General features: G+C 60.1%; 2 protein-coding genes across 4 annotated transcripts; one reads left to right on the top strand and one right to left on the bottom strand.

Moving 5' to 3' along the window:
• Positions 1 to 6,138: 6,138 nt before the first annotated feature.
• GPRIN1 (G protein regulated inducer of neurite outgrowth 1) lies at positions 6,139 to 11,432 on the top strand. 3 transcript variants are annotated; one of them, XM_017828191.1, is made up of 3 exons: positions 6,139 to 6,351; positions 7,887 to 7,980; positions 8,183 to 11,432. In XM_017828191.1, the coding sequence occupies exon 3, from the start codon at positions 8,223 to 8,225 to the stop codon at positions 9,606 to 9,608; it is 1,386 nt and encodes a 461-aa protein (XP_017683680.1). In that variant the 5' UTR covers positions 6,139 to 6,351; positions 7,887 to 7,980; positions 8,183 to 8,222; the 3' UTR covers positions 9,609 to 11,432. The 3 variants fall into 3 exon arrangements, with proteins under 3 accessions (XP_017683680.1, XP_017683678.1, XP_017683679.1); XM_017828190.1 differs by lacking the exon at positions 6,139 to 6,351 and adding an exon at positions 6,755 to 6,829; XM_017828189.1 differs by lacking the exon at positions 7,887 to 7,980.
• Positions 11,433 to 11,645: 213 nt separating this feature from the next.
• On the bottom strand, positions 11,646 to 23,075 carry CDHR2 (cadherin related family member 2). The gene is made up of 33 exons (XM_017828188.1): positions 23,024 to 23,075; positions 21,731 to 21,796; positions 21,229 to 21,287; positions 20,793 to 20,858; positions 20,558 to 20,700; positions 20,256 to 20,309; positions 19,952 to 20,041; positions 19,186 to 19,275; positions 18,730 to 18,852; positions 18,509 to 18,652; positions 18,291 to 18,366; positions 17,989 to 18,095; positions 17,685 to 17,915; positions 17,442 to 17,597; positions 17,052 to 17,216; positions 16,726 to 16,787; positions 16,392 to 16,632; positions 16,055 to 16,291; positions 15,736 to 15,805; positions 15,034 to 15,648; positions 14,704 to 14,775; positions 14,381 to 14,430; positions 14,117 to 14,268; positions 13,810 to 13,912; positions 13,646 to 13,734; positions 13,330 to 13,404; positions 13,139 to 13,216; positions 12,998 to 13,058; positions 12,767 to 12,891; positions 12,493 to 12,606; positions 12,238 to 12,315; positions 12,073 to 12,133; positions 11,646 to 11,862 (listed from the first exon to the last, which is right to left on the bottom strand). Exons 2-33 carry the CDS (start codon positions 21,769 to 21,771, stop codon positions 11,743 to 11,745), a joined length of 3,948 nt encoding a protein of 1,315 aa, XP_017683677.1. The 5' UTR covers positions 21,772 to 21,796; positions 23,024 to 23,075; the 3' UTR covers positions 11,646 to 11,742.
• Positions 23,076 to 23,189: the final 114 nt, after the last annotated feature.

The following is a 23,189-nucleotide window of genomic DNA, read 5'->3' as shown; positions in this document are numbered from 1 at the left end:
GAATTCCTAAAGCTAAGGTTTGGCTGCGCTACTACCACTCGCACGCCCATGCAGGGTCTGTCGAGAGTGTGTGGCGCAACTGGTCTGTACCTTTGCTTGCACCAGGGTGTGTTCTCCCTCCTGAGCTGATTCTCAACAGTGGCAGGGATGAAGATATTGCAGCACACTTCCAGGATGCTGCTATCATAGGGATCTGCTTTTGGGAAGCCAACTATGGTCCTGTGGCCCTGGAATGAGCAGGACAGTCCTGCTGGTCCCAGCCTAGCGATGTTGAGCACTGCCCTCAGAGTTGGACTCAGCGGGACACAAGGGCCAGCCACATTCTCTGTGGGTGTTTCAGAGACAGGCACTGACCACCACCCCTTTAAGAACAGGGATGGGGATGACTGGGCTCAATTCACCTGCTTGTAGCCTTCTAGTGCCTTGGGATTGATCCCTCTGGGATTGTAAATGGCTCTGTCTGTGACCCCTACACAGATGCAGCAGGTTGTGCAGGTGTGCAGCCCACTTTGCCAAAGCTCTAAAGTAACACGGAGCAGAGATGGTGTGGGGAGATGTAAATTTTGGGGACAGACACTGAATCTGACCCTGTGTGCTGGTAATAGCTCCCTCTCAGGAGCCTGAGCTGAGAAGCACAAACGGAAACCCCAGTGTGGCCATTCTTGGTGAATGTTTTGGCTGGGTGGAGACTAGGACCTGGCAGGGCGGAGATCTCCTCGGCCAATGAGAGGGTTGTGAAAGGCAGAGCCTATGGGATAAGGGCTTCCAGCTCATCTTCCAGCTCAGCCTGTCTTCATCACCTTCAGAGCTCCTGGACGCGATGTTCCAAGCATGGCATGCTGTTCAGTTCCTAAGAACCAATCCCGAAAGAACACAGCTCCAGTGAGAAACACAGGCCCTTGGTGGGCACCACGCAGCATCCAGGCACAATCCTGCACCTCACACTGAGGGGGTGTGATCAGCTGCCACAGCATCAGCACAGGGCAGGGCCATAGGAGGGCTCAGCTCTCCTTATGAGGACAGAGGGCTTTGCACTCTCTGCCCCAAAGCACTTACCAGCTTGATACAGCTCCTAAAAGCAACACTGGCACCACAAAACCAGCCCCAAAACTCAGCAAAACTATATACAGTAGCTGAGGAACTTCAGCTGTCTTGTTCTCTGCCACATCAGTGAAGCATACAGATGTGTGGAAAGGAAAGGGATGAGCAAAGGCAGGGCTGTTCCCGAGGCCACTGTGGGCAGCAGCTCAAGGTTCAACCTCAGTTCAAAGTGTCCTCCCTAGGGCAAGGAGCTGCTTTGGAGAGTGAGGGCTTGGAGGGAAACACAGAGTTGCAGCTGCAGGCAGGACTTCAGCTCTGTGGCTTCCAGTTTATTCCACCCTGGCAGAGAGCAATGGCCTCAGGAATGGGCAGCTGCAGGCAATGGATCAGGGCAGCAGTGCCTGGCCGAGAGCAGGAGCTCCTGGAGTTACAGCAGGGGGAAGCACCTCACCACAGTTGTGAGCTGGACCTGGGCTGAAGAAAGGGAGGGAAGGTCCTTCCTTGGAGGGAAGGTCTGTACCCTCAGAGTCCCACTGAGCTCTTGGGCCCAAACTGGCACTGTCAGAGCTTACCTGGTACCCCAATGTGTGGGTGCAGGTATCTGCTATCCAGGACATCTCCCACTCCCCAGTACTGACATCAGTGGCCAGCACGTCAATCCCAGGCCTTGTGGAGGTAGAAAAATGTGTCATATCCGTTGATTGCTGTGCTCCAACCAAAGCATGTGTGCGGCCAAGTGATTTCCATGGGCTGATTAAGGCCCTGGGCACACCGAGGAGTCCCCTGACCAACGTGTGGTGCTGCCCATACCCCAGGGCCTCCTCAGCTTCTCTCAGGTATGAATGGCTTTGGCTTTTACGAGGTCTTTGCTGCCTTGTCCCTTTCAAGAGGGAATGTAGAGGTCTTTGCCTTGTGATCAGCACCCATTGAGCTCTCTATCATATGCTGAGGCAGAAGAGACTTTCAGTTCCTCCCTGAGTCTGAGCAGGCCAGCAGGAATGGAGGAAAAAGCCCACTGAGACCCCTGCCCAGCAGTAGGACCACCCTGAGGCTCTCTCTACTCCAAATTCACAGTGTGCAGGCAAAGTGGTTAAGGGACAGCAGAGCCCTGGGGCAGTGACAGGCAGTGGTGGAATGGCAACCTCTCTGCTTGCCTGGCCAGGTAGCTGCTACCTGCTCCCCTGACTGCCAGCAAACACTGTTTACAGAGCTGGGGCAAAACTCTCATCTACAAACTCCTTCTTGGCCTTTTCTACAGTAAAACGCCTCATTATTTTCTCCAGCTCATGTTCCTGCACAAGAGCAACAAAACACAGTTGTTACTGAGGCCCCAGGAAAAATCACAGAGCCACAGTACAGCATCCGGCAGCTGCCCTGCCCTGCCTGATGACTCCAGGGAGTTTATTCACAGCAGCTGGGGTCCCTGGATCGAAAAAAAGAGATATGTGAACTCCTGCTCCCTTTGCTCCCTGCCCTTTCAAGCTCCTGATGATTTGCCCCTTCCCCCAGCACAGCAGGCAGTGGCGGGAGCATCCCTACACCAGCCTCCTTCAGCTTGTCTCTGGACAGATGCACCGACCCATAAACCAGAGTTCACCCCCCTCTCCCCGCCCAAAGCTGCTTTTCACAGTCTCTGGGCAAGTGTTACTCACTACAAACGTCTCCCCCCACTCATCAGAGGCATCGCTGTGATATGCAGAGAGAGGGAGGGCTGTGCAAATGGAGCGTGAATTATGGGCTGTCGGCAGGGAAACGAGAGAAGTGAACTCACCAAGTATTTCCTTGGATTGATCCTCACACCTGCCATGGCAACACCAAAAGGAACATCTGGAAAAGACCGGGTAAGGCAGACAGATGTTCTCTGCCAGCTCACCTGCTCCCCAGAGGGAGGAAGTGACTATGGCACTTGTGATCTTGTTGGTGGCAAGGGACCACCGCTTCCCCACAGCACACGTGGGTCCCCACTAATGCCATGTGGCCTCTGCAGAGTGGAGCTGAAGGCAGGACAGGATATGCACCCTGAGTCTATCACAAATGCCACCAGCCAGAGCTGAATCCATGACAACCCAGGCACAGCGACTGCATCTGAGAGGCACAATGCTTGACACTTCCTGATTAACATGAACATTCCGGGCTGCCAGTGGCATGTTCTATAGCGAGACTTGCCCTCACACATCAGTGCCCAGAGAAACATCCTGCACTTCTGAAGCCCTTCTGATTTTCACAGCATCTAATGAGCTTTTCTGTCTCATAGCCCCTTCCCAATGCCCAAGTCACCATGTGCTTTATGTTCCCCTTGTACTTACCCACTACGGTGCATTTTTGTGTTGTTAATGCAACCAGGGCTTTCACTTCATCAACATTGATTGATCTGCTGAAATGAACCCCTGGGAAAGGAGAGAGAAGAAGTAAAGAGCCCCTGCCTTTCTACCACAAAGGCACAGAGGCACTGTGGGAAAGGCTTTGACTCTTCTGAAATAGCAGCATCTAGTCACAATAGATGATTGCATTGATGATCAGAGAGCAGGAGCATCTCTACTATGGAGACAGGCTGGGAGAGCTGAGGCTGTTCAGCCTGGAGAAGAGAAGATTCCACAGAGACCTTAGAGCCCCTTCCAGTACCTAAAGGGGCTCCAAGAGAGCTGGAAAGGGACTTTGGACAAGGACATGGAGTGATAGAGGGAATGCCTTTAAACTGAAGAGGTCAAGTTTGAATTAGATACTAGTAAGAAATTCTTTACTGTAAAGGGTGGTGAGGCACTGGAACAGGTTGCCCAGAGAAGTTGTGGCTGCCTCATCCCTGGAAGTGTTCAAGGCCAGGTAGGATGGGGCTTGGAGTAACTTGGTCTAGTGAAAGGTGTCCCAGTCCCGTGGCACTGGGGTTGAAATTGAATGATCTTTAGGTCCCTTCCTACATAAACCATTCCATGATTCTATGATTCTTTGTGTTGGTTCTTTCTCAGAGCTTCCCCTCATCCTGTGCTGAGAGGCTGGACGTGTGACTGGGCTGTTCCCCACCCAGCTCTGGTTGATTGATGCCATGCTCAGGCACAGAGCTCATGCCTCTCAGTGGCACAAAGCAGCTGGCAAGGCTGGGCCTCCCTGTGCCTCTGTCCCTGCCTCTGCCCCCCAGCTGGTCCTGGGGCCATATCTCTGTCTGTATTCAGGAGTATCCCGGATGATGTACTCGGCCACCAGGCTGTGGTGTCCCAGACACAGTGTCCTCCCACTCCACAGGGCTAAGGCAGGGGCTGTGTTTTGGGGCATCTGGAACAGAGGGTGCTGGTAGGGATCAGATAATCCCTCCCCCAGTACGTCCACACCAAGGTGTCTGGGAAAACAGTGCTGTTTTTAGGGTGCTTGGTGCTTTTGGATCTCCAGCTGATGTCCCCATCATCACACGGCACTCACAGCTTGGACATGCTGAGGGTACTCCTGCTGATGTCATGGCCCACGGGATAGCATGTGGCCAGGGCTGGGAGCCTGATGCCCCCAGGCATCCCTTGCCTCTGCCATTTGCCAGCACCCCACCAGCCCTGGTACTGGCACCTCTGCCTGCCGATACCATGGGCAGCCGTGTGTGAAGGTGACGTGGCTGCGAGCGGCCGAGGGAAACCCATCGCCTTCCCACCAGGGCAGCGCTGGAGGAGTCACATTCCCAGCTAGACCCTGCCAGCTGTGTTCCACAGCTCCCTGGCACAACGGGGCGCTGGGGAGCCAGACGCGGTGGAGCCCAGCCCGGGCTGATCCGTGTACCGGGCGCGTGTGTCTGCTCGCTCCGGCGTGTGCGGGCGCCGGCGGCTGTGGGGGAGCCCGGTGTGCGTTCACGTGGCGCTGCCCGTGCGGCGTGGGAGGTGGGCCATGGCGCCCGGGGAGGGGGTGCCGTGCTACCTGCGCCAGCACCCCCTCCGCCGAGGGAGAACGCGCTTTTCAGGCAGCTGCCTGGCTCCTCCCGAGCCGGCAGCGCGGGAGTGCGTTGCCAAGGCAATGGGGACCATCTTACTCATCCTCCTCGCTATTGTTTTCCTGCCAGCCCCGAAGTGCCCGGGCGGGGAGAGGAGGAGGAGGAGGCAGCCAGCCTGGGATGAAGGCTGCCTGCAGGGAGGGGAGGATGATCGCCGCGACCACCCCCACCCCCCCCTACCAGCCCGTGCCCCCTGGGACATGGACATGCTGGGTGGCAAGATGCCGATGGGGATGGGGAGAGCCGCTGCCGATGGAGCTGAGAGCAGCAGGTGGAAGCAAATGGCAGCAGGATGAGACCCAGCAGCCTCCTGCCTGCGGCAAAATCCCAGCCAGGGACCAGGGGTCGTTTTTCTCCTCCTCTGCCAGGACTTGCCCCAGTCCATGGTGTCCCTTGGATGGGATTGGGTCTGGTCCTTGTGCCCAGGATTGGGTCTAATCCCACACAGGACAGCACGGGATGTAAGCCCCTACTTATGCCCCACACCCTGTTCCCACTTCATTGCAGGTGGGCAATTGGGCCCAGTCAATGCTACAGAACTGGGACCAGCACGCAGGACCCAGGGTGGGGACAGACACCTAGAGGAGGGGACACATTGATTGGTGCAGTGATACACCCCCAACTCAGTCACTCCAGCCATCTATTGGGATGCCCAGTGCTGACATGGAGGTGCCTCACTCTGCCCCAGGGAGAGAGAATTAAATTTTATTTAATTTCCATATCCCGCCTCCCTATTTTTAGCCTTCAGGGTTTTGTTCCAGCCTGGCTGTTTACTGAAAGAAGCATTTTCAATCTCCCTTGTCTCCAAGCAACCAGGTGTGCCAGCTCCCCTAGAACCAGCCTTACCCTATAGATCTATAGGGATGGGAGACGGGTGCTTATGTTAACCACAGGATGGAGAACACCCTCTAACCTTAGCACATGCCCCCCCAAGCCCTACAGATCTATTGTTCTTGTCTGTTTTGACATCCCCGGGTCACGGAGGGGACCCTGATCCTATAGGGTGACGAAGGGCAGGAGAGGGTTTGGGGGGGATGCTGGAGGGTTTTGGGGAGGATGCAGGGATACAAGCGAGGCGAGCAGGCCGCCTTCCCCCCCGCAGCGCGAGCGGGAGTGCGTGGGAAGGAGTTAGACAAAGCCTGAGCCCGGGAGCAGAGGCAAGCGCTGCCGGGAGCGAGACGGGGCCGTTCTTCCCTCCCCATCCTCCCCCACCCTCGGGCGAGGGGTACGCGGGAACCCACCTCCATCCCGCCGCGGTGGCACGTTGTCCCGGTCCCTCGGGCTAATTGGGGTGCAGCCCCCTCCCCGGTGATGCCCGGGAGGGAAGCGGTCGTCTCCATTACCAGGTAGGAGGGGGACTGTGCTCAGTGTCGCTGTGACCCCCACCCATGGGACCTACCCTAAGGATTGGGGACCCCCTGAACCGTCCGGTCCCGACCATATGTCCTGCTGTGCCCGGGTACAACGCGGGGTGCCGGGGTGCTCGCCCCTGGGACACGCGGGGTGTTGATGCTTTGGGTGCCGGGGGGGGGGGGCTGTGCGGCGATGGAGGGCTCCCAAGGCGGGCCGGTGAGAGTGACAGCAATGACACCGGGAGGGATGCGGTGTGCCGGGACCTCCACCCCTGTCCCTCGCCTCCCCACTGCTGCCGGGGGCGCCGGGGCGGGCGGCAGCCGGGGGGGAGCGGCCCGGGGCACGGTACCGCCCCCGCCGCCACCGCCCCACGCATGCTCGCCGCTGCCGCCGCCGCGCCGAGCCGAGCCGAGCGGGACCAGACGGGACGGCACCGGGCGGGACGGCACCGGGCGGGAGGATCCGCCGCAGGTACCGCGGCCCCGGGGCGCACATGGCGGGGTCGGGACGGGCGCTGCCGCCGCCCGTCCCGTCGCCGCAGCCCACCCCCGCCCGGGGGTGCCGGTGCCGGTACGGGGCGGGCGGCGGCGGCGCGGACGGGTCGGCCTCCCCCGGCCGGGACTGCCTCGGGGGCGGCTTTGTGCGAGGCTCGGCCGGGGAAGCGGGGCCGGGGCGTGCACACGCGTGTCCGTGCGTGCGGGTGTGCCCGTGGCCATGTGCTGGCGTGTGCGTGCCCGTGCGTGTGCACACGCGTGTGCCGGGGGCTCGCAGCTCCTCCGCGGAGCATCAGTGCCGGGCACGGCGCCACAGCCCCGCGGAAGCGGGATGCTGTCGAGGCAGCTTGGGGTGCGGGCGGCACGACCCCGCGGGGATCAGGGTGCTGCGTGGGAACCTGCAGACGGGGCGGGGGTCGTGGCTTCTGGGCCTGGCTCTGCTGGGAGGGGTCTGTCCCTGCCTGGTTCCTGCTCCTGCCTGCCGCCTCCCTTTGTGGGGACTCGCTCGGCTCCAGCTGTGTCCACTCAGCGACCCATGAGTGGCCGTGTCCAGAGGCGTGGAATGCTCCACGGCTGCAGGATGCATGTTCTCCCAGCTCCACAAGGACTCACTGGCACTGGCAGGGCTGGGGGGCTCCCGGAAAGCTCGGGGCTTCCTGCCCTGCTTCTGCCTTATGGAGCCAGGAAGGGTTTGGGGACAGTTGGGTGAGACTGGACTGTGTTCCCCTTATGTGTGGCACGGCCAGGAGCTCAGTAACCCTCGGCATGGCGTGTGGATGCTGAGCTGGGGGTTCCCGTGGCCGGGAACACATGTGACTCCCAGCTCTAGGGACACTGCTCTTGGCAAGTGGAGGGAAGAGCTTGGGCTGCCCCGTGCTTCTGCCCTGCCCTACAGCCCCCCTTTTACCCCAGGCCCAGCTCACTCTCACCCCCTGCTGCACCCAGCTCCCCACGGACAGGTGGGGGCTGCCAAGCCCCCCTGGGCTCTCAGCCTGGCGTCCAGGGCCGAACTCCAGCTGCTGCTCTCTCCACAGGGGTGTCTGCACTGTGTTCCCCACTCTGACAGCCACAGCAGCGCCTGGATCCTGCTCCTGGTCCAGCTGTGCTGAGAGAAGGCTGACTTTTACGGTAGGCAGCCAACACCATTCCTCCCTTCCTGTATGGCCAGGCACTGGGTGCCACCACATAGGCTGTGCCAGGGACAGTGAGTGCTCTGGGCGGCCGCCCAACCTGTTGTCATGGGCGGCACAGAGAAAATCAGTTGGCAGCTGAGGTGGACTGGGGGTCCATGTGCTGCTTCCTCCTCACTGCCCCATACTCTCTCTTGCAGACCCACGGCGGGACTAGCATGGGAGAAGCCATCCCTGGGCATGGGCAGCGCTAAGGAGCCCGAGGGGCTGCAGGTGCTGAGTCGCCAGGCCGGGACCGAGGACACCTGCGACCCCAGTGCCGCCTCCCCTGGCTGCTCATCGGCAGGTGAGTGCCTGCCCGGCTCCGGTTGTGCCACGGGAGCCAGTGCCATGAGGACCCGCTGCGTGGCCGAGTCAGAGGCCCAGGCCACCACGTCGGGCTCAGCAGCAGAGAAGAAGGTGCCATCACCAACAGGACCAGCTCCTGTCATGCTCCTCCGGGACACTGGCACAGAGCAGAGTGTGGCAGTAACAACAGCAAGCTGTGGGGGACCAAGTGGCACTGCCCCTGCCTGTGGTCCCACAGGGATGGGGGTCCCCAATGCCCAGAAGGAGAACGCAGCCCCTGCTTCCCCCCTGCCTGATCCCTGCCTCAAGGCGACCAACAAGGACATGGGAAGTGCGCCAGCTCCAGCCAAACGTGTGGCATTTGTGGAGCCCACCGCAGGCACCGGGACAGCTGAGCTGCCAAGCCAGGAGCAGCCTCAGGGTGGCACAGGGATATCCCTGGGTGCTGCACCCCAGCTGAACAGAAGTGAGGCTCTCAAGGATCCCCAGGGAAGCACAGCAGACCCCCACAGCACCAGCACTGTGGGGAACGGGGGTCAAAGCAAGACAGAACTGAGCTCCACCACCCTGGGCCAGGGCAAAGCCGAACAGAGCTCAGCCCAGAGTGCAGGTGCTGGAAGCAGCCAGCAGCCCCAAACAGCCAAGCAGCTCTGCGAGTCCTACTCCTTTGAGGTGACCCCACCGCAGGACGCCGGGACACAGGACATGGGGACGCAAGTGGACAGCCGCGTGTCCCTGGTGTCAGTGGCCTTGAGCCCCATGAGTCCCCCAGGCGGGGCTGCTGCCTTCACCTTCCCCAAGAGAGAGATGGGCTCTGCAGGCCCACGCCTGGAGCCCTCCAAGAAGGACGCAGAGATGCAGGTGTCCATGCCTGTGGAGACCCGCTCAGTGGCCACTGGGCCAATGACACCACTGGCCAAGTCCCCACAGACTTCATATCCTGAGGTGCAGGTGAAGGGGACGGTGGCAGAGGTGGTGGAGGAGGCTCCGGAACCCATCCGGGAGGTGAGCTGGGATGAGAAGGGGATGACGTGGGAGGTGTACGGGGCCTCCATGGAGGTGGAGGTGCTGGGCATGGCCATCCAGAAGCACCTGGAGAAGCAGATCGAGGAGCACGGGCGGCAGGTGGTGGTGACCCCACAGAACACCCGCACCGGCTCTGTCAAGGGAGGCCCCCGCAAAGGTGAGGCCAAGAGGCAGCCCAGTGTCTTTCGGGCTCTGCTGCAAAATGTCCGGCGGCCCCGGTGCTGCTCCCGCACTGGCCCCGCCATGGAGTGAGTCGCTGCCCATGCTGGCAGGGTGGGGGTGCCACGGGGCTTCTCTGGGCGAGTGAAAATGGGTCCCTGCCCCAGTGTCCTGAGACACCTGGTGCCAGTGTGTGGGGCTCCTGGGGCTGAGGCAGGTGGTGATGGAGCACTGCATGCTGGGGCAAGGTGTCTCCTTTGCTGGGGTCCCTCCTGCCAGCCTGGGGTCCCCCCATGAGTGTAGCCCTGTGGAGGTGCCCCAGAACATGAGGCTGGTGCCCTGTCTCTGTGTTTGGTGGCTTTTTTCAGCATGAGGAAGCACGTGGCTCCTTCCAGATGGAGGCAGCTGCTCTCGTGCATCTCCTGCCTGTGGCACAGGTCTAGAGATGACTCAAGGTGGGTGCTGCTGACTCCCATGAGCTCTGGCACCTCAGGCAGCAGCATCACTTCCCATGCTGGAGAGACACTGGTGCATCACCCTGCCATCGCTTTCCCTGCCCAGGGTTTGGCCACGCTCTGACCAGCCCATGGCCATGCATGTGTGGGTCCCCATGGCTGCCCAGGGCAGGCACCAGCCCCTCAACAACCCTGTCCTCTCTGCCCCACTGCTGTGTCATGGGTGCCCTGGAGCTGTGACAGATCTCAAATGAGGGAGACTGAGGCCAGCCATACCTGTGATGGAGAGCTGCTCATCCCTGTCGCCGTGGCTGGAGGCAGCTGGGGAGTCTGTCCCCATGGCCCCCTTACTCGGCCTGCTTGGAAGTGACCATTGGAGCCCAGGGCACATCCTCACCACAGCTGGTGGTGAAGATGAAGCTGCCCTGCTGCCAGGCCTGTCCAGCTGCCCTCGTGGTGCCAGAGATGCCCCACGTGCTGGGGACATGGGCACATGTCCCTGTGTGGGTTCCTTCAGCCCTACTGGCCGCTCTTCTCTGACAGCAGCTGGGGATGCAATGACTGCAAAGCGCTGCCACTTTTTATGGCCGGGGTTTTACAGGCTGGGGGGAGGGGGGCTTTTATTGAACTGTGTTTGCATTTTTGGAGCTTTTTAAGAGACACTTTCAGCCGTGTGTGTCCTGCCTGAAGCCACCTCTTTCCCAGTGGCCTGCGGGGCCGAGACCCTCTTTTCAAACACTGTTCCTACTTTACTTGTGCTCTGCTGGGCTGAAGAGCATTTGGAGTGAAGAGTCAGCCTGCAGGGGTGAGCATTCCTGTGGCTGGGTCAACATCCCTGTGGCCGGCAGCACTGCAGTGTCCTGCTGAGACACAGATCCTGGTTCCCCCCAGCCTGGCCCCATACCGAGGACCAGCTCCACAGTGCTGCAGCACCTGATGGGCAGGAGGCTGCTTGGAGGTGCTTGGGAAGCTGCACCATCCCCTCTGAGCAGAGGTGCAAGAGGGCTCGAGGTGCCAGGGTCACCAGTGCAGCCTTTTTCCCTCATTAAGGGTCAAGTCTTGCCCCTCCAAACCCACGTTGTACATCCTGGACTTGGTTTTGTTCCTGGGGGGCTGCAAAAGGCTTGCTGAAGTGCCAGCTGGCAGCCAGGGCCATGGCAAGTGCCCACTCCATGCCATGATACTCACCAGGACCTGGCTCTGCTCAGTGCCTTGAGCTTTGGGAGTGGTGCCATGGCCATGCCAGGAAGACCAGGAGCCCTGGGGTATCCCACCCTACCCCAGTCTGTGCCCACCTCCAGCCCTGCACTGCCAAGCTGTGGCACACCAGTGCTACAGCTTCATCACCTATTTTCTTCTTTTTTTCCTCTTCGTTTCTTTTGGGGGAGGTGGGGGGGAGGAAGGGGCGGGAGGACCAATCTGTCGATATGGATGTTGGGTAATAAAACCTTACACAAATCTCTGCATGGGGCTGCCTGCACCTCCCTCCCCTGGGGCTGAGAGGGGCCAGTGGGGCAGCCTGGGGAAGGGTCCTGGGGACAAGAAGCCAGGCTGGCCCCCACAGTGCCCCTCTGGCATCAGCCTGGCACAAAACCAGCACTTCATGCCAGGAGAGATGACTTCAAGCTGACTGATCCCCTCAGGCAGATGGGCTGATGGCCACACAACACCATGACCTCTCTGGAACAGGTTTATTGCCAGACACTGAACACATCATCACCAAAGCAGCTGCCTGAGTCCTGCTCCAGCCCTGCTGCACCCTGTGAGCCCGCTCACAAGTCCGTGGTGGTGAAGGTGGTGTTGATGTACACTGCTTCGGTGGGCTCCTTCAGGTTCAGGGCAGCCACCAGCACCTCCTTGTCAGTGGGGTCTGTTGGCCGCACTTTGACCTGCTGCAGGAGGAGAGCATGGTCAGAGGGGATGGGGGACAGAGAGGGGGGAGAGGGACACTTGGCCTTCCCAGGAGCTGAGGGCTGTCAGGGGGATGCAGAGAAAGGGACACAAGGGGTCCATGAGCCTGGAGGCCACAGCAGAGAGAAGGGGATGCAGGTTGCTCTTGTCAGGACTCCCTGCTGAGCACTGGCAGCTCTTTGCACACCTACCTTGACCTCAAAGTCATCATCCGGGGGTGCATTTACTGTGTTTTCATCCAGGGAATTCATGCTGTGGAGAGTGGAGGGTGGGGGTAGAAGAGGACCTAGGCACTGGAGAAGTCGGGGTGTAGGATGATGGCACTGTGGCCTTTGGGACTTGCCCACAGAGCTCACCTGGTCACAGAGATGGAGTCCTCATGGAAGCCCAGGTCGTGTGAGGGATCAAGTGGGTGGTTCAGTATGGGGTTGGCCCTGGTCAGGGATGGGCGGCAGGTGAGTGCTGTCCCGTGGGGCTCTGGGGCTTTGAGGTCAGCCCGGGCCAGCTGTGTCCCCCAGGCAGGGAGGGGTGTGACAGCGAGCCATGCAGGCTGCTGGGTGTGGGGACATGCCTGGGCTCTTCCCTCCTGCTATAGGGAGCCCCCCACTCACCCCTCGGCATTGTACTGGTTGGTCCCAGGAATGCCGGCTCCCTGCTGTGCTGTGGCAGGATTGAACGTGGTGGCCACCTTCAGAGCCTTCATCGCAGTCAGCTTCCTCTTGTAGCTGCAAAGCCCAGGGATGGGGTAGGTGGGAGGGGCAGGGGGGAGCTGAGCCATGGGATGGGGTGGGCAGGAGCAGGATGGAGGGTAGGGATGGGTCTGGGTGTGCTGGTGAGGATGGGGGTAGTGGGGGGAGGCAGGAGGAGGTGCAGGCAGTGCGGTACCTCCTGGTGGTGAGAACCAAGACGAGGGTCATGATGAGTATGAAGATGAGCAGGAATGCTGCCAACCCTGCGATGATGCCGATCAGCTCCGTCTCCCTGGTGGGGTTTGTCACCTCCCCGGGGCCCTAGCACAGCAGGGGTGAGGGCACAGTCCCAGGCAGTGGAGCCCCACTTCTAGCCCCACCTGGGGTTTGTGCCCTCTCCCCATGCCCCTTGCCCAGCCCCACTCACAATAACAGCAAGGCCCAGTTTCACCAGCTCAACCAAGCCCAGTGGGTCGGACTGAAGGAGTCTGCCAAGGAAAGCGGAGGGATGAGCAACTGGGCTGGGCCAGGCTTGTGGCAATGCCTGTGCACAGCCCCCTGCACTCACGTGATCAGCTGATCGAAATCCAGGGCAGTGCCATTGCTGTACACGAAGTACGCCTCCATCACTGACTTGGCTTCCACCCTGCAGGATAACAGAGATGGGGGAGTGGGGTGCCAGGGTGCAGGGCATGGTGCCCTACCCCAGGGTGACCCCCCAAATGCCACCACAGTGTCTTTTTCCCCACCACCACTCACCTGGTGTCACGGGTGCTCTCCATGGTTCGGATTGCCACCACATAAACTGCTGCTTTGGTCACGCTGGTCAGGGCCCTAGGAACAGGAGACATAGGGGGAAGCTGGGCCAGGTGGCCTGATGTTCCACTTGTGGGCATGGGAAGCAGCTGGACCCCCTGCAGCCCCCTCCTCTGGTGGGAACCTGCCTGCCCCCATCCCCTTCACAGTCCGTGAAGCTGGGAGACACAACCAGTGGGCCCTGGCCTGAATATCCATGAATATCCATGTTCCCCCCTGCGCAGCCGTGCACCCCCGGCCCCAGCCTGGCACCCCTTACAGTTTGATACTTTCGGAGTTACTCTGGACTTCTTCCACCGTTGACATGAACTGGAGGCGAACGCGGTAGGAATTGTCCACTGTGAAGATCTGTGTGTGGAGAGCGGGGGTGAGCGGGGCTGTGCACAGCGCAGAGTGTCCCAGGGTGTGAGAGGGTGAACTCACATTCAGCACAGTCTGTGCTGAGTGCACTGGTGCCTCGCCGTCCCGAGCCTCCACCGTCACCTGGTACTGCCCCTTCAGTGACTCATCGAGGTTGCTGGCCACCCTGTGAGGACAGGGACATCGGCAATCCCGCTGGGCTGCACAAGTTGTCCCTGTGATGGCACTGCCATCCTTCAAGCTCCATCCTGCCTCCATGTGCAGAGCAGGACCGCAGGATGGCTTTGTCCCCTTTCCAGCCTGTGCTGGCCCTGCAGCAGGCAGGAGCTCAGCCACATCCCCCTACCCGAGCCCAGACCCATGGCCTCACTTGATGCTCCCGATGTAAACCCCCTGGTCGAGCATTGGGTCCACCGTGAAGAGGTTTTCAAAGGGCCGGCTGACCCCGTTGTCCTCCAAGAGCACCACACTGACAATTGAGAAGGTGATGGCTCCCCCCAGCCCTGAGTCAGCATCTGTGGCCTGCAGGGACAGAGTGTGGCAGGAGCATGGGTGGGAATGGCCACCACCTGCCCCCAGTGGGGATAGGTAAGCAAGGCTCAACAGACTGACAGACATGCAGGCAGCTCCTCACCTTCACGGTAGCCACTTGCAGGCCCACAGGGGAGATTTCAGGAACAACCACTGCCAGGGACAGAGAGGGATGGTGCAGTCATGCTGGTGTGAAGCCAGACTTGCTGCAGACCCCATGCCCACACAGCCCCGGGGCTCCAAGCACTCCCCAGTACCCTTGACCCCACAGCCCTCACGGAAAACACTGAGTAATCCCAGCCTGGTCCCTGCACCGCTCACAGCCCTGCCCCAGGCTGGGGGAAGGTCCTTGCTGCCAGTGAGTGTGGCAGAGCACGTGTGGGTGCAGTGAGTAGCCCATGGGATGAACTACCCCTGACTGCTCACCAAAGGTCTCTGAGATAGCCTGGAAGACCGGTGCATTGTCATTCACATCAGCAATGAGGATCCTCAGGGTTTCTGCAAATGTCCCAAAAGCAGAGCCCCAATCACCAACAGCCCTGCAGCACCCTCCTCTGCTTTCCTCAGGAGCCCTTAACTCCCAGCAGGCTCAGGTTCCTGCAGCAGGAATCAAGAGAGCTGGGGACACCCTCCCCCATCAACAAACTGTCCAGCTCCTGTCCTTCTCCCCACAGCTTCTCCTGGGAGGTGGGAGAGGCAGGTCCCACCGCCCACCATTCCCAGTGGTGGTGGAAGGAGCAGGGAAGGGGGCCCTACCGTTCTGGCTGTAGCGGTTGCCCTTCTCAGTGTACAGGTCCTCAGCCCGCAGTGTGAGCAGGACTCTGTCACACACCTCGTAATCGATGTCCGAGCTGTTCACCAGCAGTGAGCCGTTGTGTGCCAGCACAAACCAGTCCCTGCACACATCCCCAGCACTGCTGTCACCCTTGAAGCAGGCGACTGCCAGCCCCTCGAAGACCAGTGAGTGGTTGGTGTCTGGGTCGGAGGCGTTCAGCGTGTGGACCACACCCTGCTGCGTCCCGTTCTCGGACACGGTCACGTCCTGTAGTGAGTCTGGCAGGATGGTGGGGGACTCGTCATTGACGTCTAGGATGTGGACCACCACCGAGACGTTGGCCTTGTCTCCTACGTTGTCTGCAGCCGTGTTCTCTGCCACTACTTCCAAGGAGAAGAACTTCTGCTGCAAGGTGTCATAGTCCAGGGGCACGTCAGGGTCTACGGACAGATCGCCGCTGTAGTTCCCTGGCCCCAGGCGGGATGAGCGGATCAAGAAGTTGCTGGAGCCACTGGTCCTCTCAAGTAGGAATGAAATGCGGGAATTGATCTCTGTCCGGTCGGCATCTGTGGCATTCACCTCACCCACGGAGGACCCTGAAGGTGGAGACAGACACTCAGTGGGCAGCAGGCACTGACTCAGGGCCACCACTGGTCCCACAAGCCTGGCCATACAACTTTTACCTGGAGAGTCTTCAAAGACTGAGAACTCATAGGACTGGTTGAGGAACATGGGAACGTTGTCATTCAGGTCCTGCAGGAAAAAACCCTGGTTGTAGCCCTTTCAGGAAACATAGTTCCCCACAGCAGGCTGGGGACAGGAGTGTAGGCACCTGCCCACCCACAGGCAGGAGCTACACAAGCCCTCTGCTACCTCCCTGCATCAACTATTCACTCTTCCCGCACAGAAAGCCTGGGGACACAGTGCCTCTGCCCTGCCCATCCATCTCAGTTCCAAGCCCCAGCCTGCCCCAGCATGTCCCTGCTTGTGCCCAGGGCTCACCCCCACAGTGATGGTGACGTTCACTGAGGTGCTCTGCTGCGGCTCACCGTGGTCATACACCTCCACCGTTACCACCATCTGTCCCCGCTCATCTTCCACAGCCTCGCGGTCCAGCGGCTCCTTGCTGTGCATCTCACCTGTGTCTGCATCGATGGTAAAGTTGTTGCTGAACGGTCCTGTCAAGATCCTGAAGCCCAATTCGCTGTTGGGGTTGCCAGGCTCATCGTTGTCAATGGCCTGAAAAGGTCACCGGTTGGAATGGGGTTCTTGGACACCTTGGGGACAGTCCCTCCTCTCCGACAGCCATGTCAGCCCCTCCACCTCTACTGATAAATACCTGGATCTGTGTACTGATGTTCTGCCCCTCTTCCACTGAGATGAAGTAGGAGCCGATGATAACGGGCGCCATGTCATTGATATCCAGCAAGGTGATCTCCAGCACCGTAGTGCCCACCTGGCCGCCCCCATCCCTGGCCTGGAGGGTGGCGTAGTAGACAGAGCGAGTCTCCCGGTCCAGCAACTTCCCATCCTTCACCAGCAGTGTCCCAGTCATGGTGTCCACCGCGAAGATTTTAAGGCTATGGCATACACAGAGCCATCACTGGGGCTCAGGCCTGAAGCCCCCTCACCAGGACGATGCCCCAGTCATGGTTGGCTGTGCCCTTACATACATGTCGTCCGGGAGCAGCCGATAGGTGATCTGACCCCACACACCGCTGTCTGGATCGTAGGCCTAAAAGACAGAAGTCTGACTGACCATTTGGTCAATCTGTTTCAGCTCCCAGAGGAGTGTTGAGTCTGAGACGACTGCTGGCAGTGAGCACCCCAAAAATGCGGCCCTGATAGGCAAGAGGTCCCACACCCTGTGTGCCTGCTGGCACTGACTCCTTCCTGTGTGCATGGAGAGACCAGTGCCCTTAGTGCAAGCTGCACTAGAATTGCCCAGGGCCCTGCTTTGGGGCTGTAAGCTGTGTCTGCTCCCTGCCCAGCTGCTGACCGTGATGGTTGAGATGATGGTGCCTTCAGGGCTGTGCTCCATCACACTCAGGTTGTAGGTGCTCTGGGGGAACTCAGGGATGTGGTCATTGGTGTCAATAAGGTCGATGGTCACGGTGGCCGTGGAGCAGCAGTCTGTGGGGTTCCCCGTGTCATTAGCAATGATCTGCAGGATTGAGAAGGCACTGTGTCTCACATGGGTCCCCAAACATTACAGAGAGACTTGTCACACGCCAGTCCAGCTGCCCCGCACCAAACAAGCTGCCAGGGCAGAGCCATGTTCTGCTTTGACTCCTGAACCCTGCAGGAGAAGGGCTATGTCCACTCTGCGCCCTGGCATTCGCAGGGAGCAGGAACTACCTCCATGACAAGCCAGACCTACAAGTCCCACCTGCACCACCATGACATGGCTTATCTCGTAGTCCACTAAGGATGGGTCGTGCACCAGGATCTGGACCTCCCCTGTGCCCACGATCATTTCAGGGGACACATCGAAGGCGCTGGCATTTGGACCCTGCAGGCTCAGCTTAAAACTGCTGTTGATGCCCTGCCAGGGAGAGACAGGAGTGAGGGTGGGTGGTGCAGCCATGACAGACACCTGCACCCTGGCCCAGCCCCATGGACAGGGTCCTACCTTATCTGGGTCATGGGCAACAATGCTGAGGTTGGACACAGGCAGCCTGGTGGAGGAGTGCTCTATGATGCTGCCTCTGAAGTTGTCCTGGACACTGGCAGAGAAGTTGCAGCTGGAGAGGGAGCAGTTGTAGAACTGGGGCTTGTTGTCATTGATATCAGTCACTGTGACTGTCACCAGGGTTCCGGTCTCGGCCACCTTGCCGTAGATGTTCAGGTTCTTCTCACGTGCCTGGGCAAGAGGAGAGAGTGGGTTGAAGGGGCCCAGGGAAAGGATGGGTTTCCCCTTGCTGCCTCCTACTTACCATGACTTCCAGCAGCACTTCCTCACTTGGCAGCTGCTCCCGGTCCAGGGGCTCACTCACAGTGATGGTGCCCGTTGTGGCATTGATAGCAAAGGGGACACTGGAATCTGGGACAAGGGGACAGCAGGAACCAGTGGCAGCCACTCGGAAAGGCAGGCGTGGCCCTCTCTCTCTGACAGCAGGGCAGACTGGCAGCGCCTGGGTGCCCAGAACCATTCTCCTTGCTGCCTGACCACCCCTCCTGCCCATGCCACCTTGCCACTGCTCATCACCTGCCCATCCCATCATGACCCATCACTCACTGGTGATGCTGTAGAAGATTTCATCATTCACCCCTGTGTCTCTGTCCAAGGCAGTGACGGTCAGCACAATGGTACCCTGTGGGGACATGGCCATCAGGGCAGGACCTATGACATCTCCAGCTGCCCCCATGCCTGGTGGCCCAGACCCCTAAGGGTGTCAGAGCCCCCAGGGAGGGCCAGGGGCAGAGACATGACATTGGGGCAGGCAGGCTCCTGACCAGGGGGCAGTTCTCAGGCACAGAGCCTGAGTAGGGCTCGTTGAGGAACCGCGGGTCCAGGTTGGGCACGTCTTCAATGGTCAGGGCCAGATAGGTGAAGCTCTGCTGGACGATCCAATTGTTGTGCAGCAACCCCCCGCCATCCTGGGGAGCAGAGCACCTGTAAGTCCCAAAGCCCCCTTACCTGGCAGCCCTGTACCCCTGGCCCAGCTGGTCCCCACCTCAGCACGAATCTTGATCTGGTAGAAGGTGTTCTTGGCATAGTCCAGTGAACCATTGAGCACCACACTCCCATTGGGCAGGATGTAGAAGAGCTGGCGATTCTCTGTGCTGTCTGGGATCACCTGGGCATGGGACATCACCCTGTGTCACCAAGGCAGGGAGCAGAGGTGCGCCAGCAGAGATGGGGGCTCAACCTCCATACTTCTGCGAGGCTTGACCCCCTACCACCTGGCTCATCCCCAGCCTGCAAATTCAGCACCTTGCACTGGTTGTCCAGTGGGTGCAGAGCCAGACACACAACCTGGTCCTAACCTGAGACCCTCCTGCTCCCCCAGGGACATGGGGCTGCCCTGGCTGGATCCCCCAACACCTCAGCCCCGAGGGGGTGGCCCAGGGATGGCCCAGCAGTGGGGTTTGGGTCTGGCATGCCCTACCCCACAGTGCACTGTGCTCACCTCCTCGATGCTGTAGCTGACTCTGGAGGCATTCCCAGTGTCGCTGTCATTGGCAAACACGTTGTAGATGATGCTGTGCAGTGTTGAGTTCTGGGCACACAGGGGAGTGATGGTGAGAGAGCAGGGGGAGTGATGCTGGGCCCAGTCCCTGCCAGCCCTGCTCTGGGGTGCTCTGACCTAACAGGGTTGCAGGCACTGCCCAGTGCCGTGAGACACACAAGGACAAGATGCTGCCCTTGCTCAAGCTGGGCAGAGGCTGGATCCCCCTGCCGCCCTCCTTGGGGCTCCTTGGGAGCAGGGGCTGCACCCCAGTCCTGGAGTTGCCGGACGGGGCCAGACTCAGCCCCACACCCCATCTGGACCCTGATCCAATGTCACCCTGTCCTGGGATGAGAGTCAGCTCGGGCACACCCTGACTGGAAGCTGCAAGGGCAGAGTCCCAGCCATGTGTCAGCGCCTCAGGGTGACACAGAAGCACCCACAGGGAATTGCCCCAGCACGGAGCACTCCCAGGTGCTGGCTGCACCATCGCCCCACGCCCAGGCACACCATCACCAAACGCCCAGGTGTGGGGTCACAGGGTTCCTGGTGCACTGTTACACCCAGGTGTGGGGTCACAGGGTTCCTGGTGCACTGTTACGCCCAGGTGTGGGGTCACACAGCTCCCAGCACACTGTTGTCCCACTGCTGACACACCCATCCCACAGGAGCCACCCAGCACCCCTGCCCTGCTGCCCATGGGAGCCAGGAGGTCCCAGGAAGGTACCTCGGGGATGAAGGCGTTATACGGCACGTTCCAGAAGACTGGGGCATTGTCATTACGGTCCTCCACGATGATGGGGAGTATTTGGGAGACCTATCGGGTATCAGAGAGGACATAGGATGGGTATGGGAGATGGTGGCCAGCAGAGCTTCATGCAGTTCTGGCACCCCGTGCCCACCCTGGCTCTGAAGCCAGCCAGCATCACCCACCCACTTCTAGTCCCCTTCCCACTGAGCCTTGTCCGTGGCCCTGTTGAGACCCTGCTCCCCTCCCACTGCAGACACTTAGCCCATGCCCCAGCACTTACCTCATTATTTACACCATCAGACACTGTGGCAGTGATGGTGAGCCTGGCCTGGAGCTGAGGGGACACAAGGCAGGACTCGGTCAGGGCCAGGTGAAGCTCAGTCCCTGGACGGCTGAGCCCCAACCTCTGTGTGGGATGCTCCTTCCAGACAACTCTCCCCCAGGAGGTGGGTTTCAGGGCCAGGGAGTGACACGCGGTACTGCCATGAGCAGCTCTCCCACAGGATTCGTGGCTCTGCCCTCTGCCTCCCTCACCCCCGACCCCCAGTCAGGCAGGGACATCTGTCCCATCTCTGCCCACACCTCGCGGTCCAGGTAATTCCTCAACGTCACATTGCCTGTACTGGAATTGGCAGAGAAGTAGAAGGAATCTGTCCCTCTGATTCCATAGGTGAGGATGTCGTCCTTGTCTAGGTCATAAGCCTTCAGCTGGAAAGCAAACTGGCCTGGGGGCACAGGCAGTGTCAGCTCCTGTCTGAGGAACCCCCCGGCTGCTCCTCCTTCAATCCAGGGCCTTCCTGAGACTGCCCCTACTCACCCAACTCCAGGTCCTCAGGCACGTAAACAAGGCTCATGTTGAAGATGGGGACTGTGTTGCCTGAAACTACAAGGAGTAGGAGCTCTGCCAGCAGCCCCACATCTGGCAGCACCTACTTAGCTCCAGCCCCAGCTCCTGGCCATGGTTTGGGTCTCCAGGGAAGGCAGGGGAACCCACCACCCCTCATCTCCTTGTGCTCCTCCCACACCTCCAGACCACGCTTGTCTTCCAGCTGCAGCTCCCATGCTGGATGCTCTCCCCACTGCCCATCCCTGCCCTGTCCCGGGGCAACAAACTTACACTTGGTTCTCCAGTGGGGTGAACAGCTGTTTTGGGGTCCCAGCTGCTCTCAGGGAATTCAGAAGGAATGTTGGGGGCTGAAAGCAGCTCCATGACCCCCTGCCCACCCATGCCAGATGCCAAGAAGAGTCCTTACCTGTTGCCAGGAGGAAGGGGAGCAGTACCAGCGAGTGCCATGCCATCCTGCCAGGAATCCTGTGGGCACACAACACAGAACAAGCGGCTGAGGGCTGCCCCCCCAAATCCCTCCTGGGGAGCAGCCATTGGGGCAGGAGGGGTGTTGGTGGGGACATTCCCTCTGCTGAGCTGGGCTAGTGAGCAAGCACCAGGCTCCATCCCACACCCCTGGGCACAGGCTCCCTGGGGACATGGAACGGGGGCGCAGGATTGACCTCCAAGTACTGGGGACCATGAGTGCACCTGGGGACTCCAGGAGCCTCCTGGCTGGAGGCTCCATTGCTCACGCCCAACGTGGCTGCCCCAAGCAGTGCTGGGAGTCCGAGAGCAACCCGTGGCACCACTGTGGGGTCTCCCTCCTTGTGCCATGGGCTGTGGGCAGCCCCACAGCCAACAGACATGCCCTCCCCCCCGCGCAATGGGCCGTGATGCCCGTAGGGGCTGGGGCTGTCATCCCTTACCTGTGGCCCTGTCGCTGGGGATGTTGCCTCTGCACTTGCATCCTGACGCCGCCAGACCTTTGCCTCCTGCAGTAAACACATTCGCCAATCATTAACTGCAATTAAGGGGTGAGAAATCCCTCTCTCATCTTCCTTATTCCTTGTGGTCATCCTGCCGTTCCCACTCAGCCCAGCCCCACACTCAATCCCCATCACCAGCCCCCCAGGTCCCCATACTGGGTGATGTCCCTCAGGATTCAGACACTTCAACCTGTGCCCATGGGACTCCGGTTCCCAGAAGGGGTGTGGAGCCTGCAGGGATGCAGAGGGATCCCAAAGCACACCAGGAGACCAAAGAGAGGCTGGGGAAATGCCCTGCATGCCCATGTCCCTGGGCTGGGGACACCGGGGTCCCACCAGGACAAGGGGTGGGCACCAAACCTGTGGTGTGGCCACTGGGGTGGGTGCCTGGGGCCCTCTGCACCCCCCTGCCACCCACTCCCGTCCCCAGGGGCTTGGCCAAGCCTCCCTGACCTACTTCAGACCTGCTGGGGACAAGGACAGATTGTCCAGCTCTGCTCAGGCAGAAGAGGGCTGGGAGGTGGTGCGGGGGGGCAAGACCAGCCCTGGGCCTGCTGGACCCCTGCCTCCATGGTCCTGGGCCCCTTTACCCCTATTCCCTGGGGAACCCACAGGGTCTGGATGCTGAAGAAGCTCTGAGGTTGCCCCAGACACAGCCTGCTCTAAGGTCCCCATATCACCCCACACCTGGGTCAGGGAGCCCTCAGAGAAGAGGCTACAGGGACCAGACTGTAACACCACCCCCAGCAAACCTCTCCAGAGCTGGTCCAGCATTGCCCCAGGCCCTGCAAAGGCTGCCCCAGAACACCCCCACAGACTCCTCACCCCCAAGGCTAGCCCAGGATGCCCCTTCTGAGACTCCCGGGGCTGGTGCTGGACACCCCTCTGAAAACCGGCCCTGGCTGCCCCGGGACACTATATCTCCCAGGGCTGTCCCGGGACATCTACAACTTCCTGAAAGGAGGTCATAGCCAGGTGGAGGGCGGCCAGCGACAGGATGAGAAGACATAGTCTCAAGCTTCGCCAGAGAAGGTTTAGGTTGGACATCGGGAGGAATTTTTCCACAGAAAGGGTGATTAGACATTGGAATGCGCTGCCCAGGGAGGTGGTAGAGTCACCATCCCTGGAGGTGTTCTAGGAATGACTGAATGTGGCACTCAGCGTCCTAGTCTACTTGACACGATGGTGTTCGGTCATAGGTTGGACTCGATGATATCAGAGGTCTTTTCCAACCTAATTGACTCCGTGATTCTGTGATTTCTGTGATCTTCTCCAGCACCACCCAGGCTTGCGTGTGTTGCGCTGCCACTCGGAGCATTACGGCCGGATCGCCCCGGCACGCGGTTTCGTTGGCGCCGCTCTTGGGCGCAGTACGGCAGGAGGCGGCGGGCGCGCCCAT

The sequence above is a fragment of the Lepidothrix coronata genome, unplaced genomic scaffold, assembly GCF_001604755.1.
Source record: "Lepidothrix coronata isolate B3197 unplaced genomic scaffold, Lepidothrix_coronata-1.0 Scaffold146, whole genome shotgun sequence".
In the NCBI taxonomy this organism is placed as follows: Eukaryota; Metazoa; Chordata; class Aves; order Passeriformes; family Pipridae; genus Lepidothrix; species Lepidothrix coronata.
This window is presented reverse-complemented; position numbering and strand designations above follow the sequence as displayed.

What these genes read in the sequence shown, in the direction of transcription:
- CDHR2 (XM_017828188.1), bottom strand. Translation starts at nt 21,771, where the DNA reads ATGCAAGTGCAGAGGCAACATCCCCAGCGACAGGGCCACAG. An exon ending in GGAATTACCTGGACCGCGAG is followed by an intron (nt 20,310 to 20,557) that starts GTGTGGGCAGAG and finishes GTGTCCCCTCAG; the next exon opens with CTCCAGGCCAGGCTCACCAT. An exon ending in TCAGCTACAGCATCGAGGAG is followed by an intron (nt 18,853 to 19,185) that starts GTGAGCACAGTG and finishes TCCCATGCCCAG; the next exon opens with GTGATCCCAGACAGCACAGA.
- GPRIN1 (XM_017828189.1), top strand. Translation starts at nt 6,317, where the DNA reads ATGCCCGGGAGGGAAGCGGTCGTCTCCATTACCAG. An exon ending in GCGGTCGTCTCCATTACCAG is followed by an intron (nt 6,352 to 8,182) that starts GTAGGAGGGGGA and finishes TCTCTCTTGCAG; the next exon opens with ACCCACGGCGGGACTAGCAT.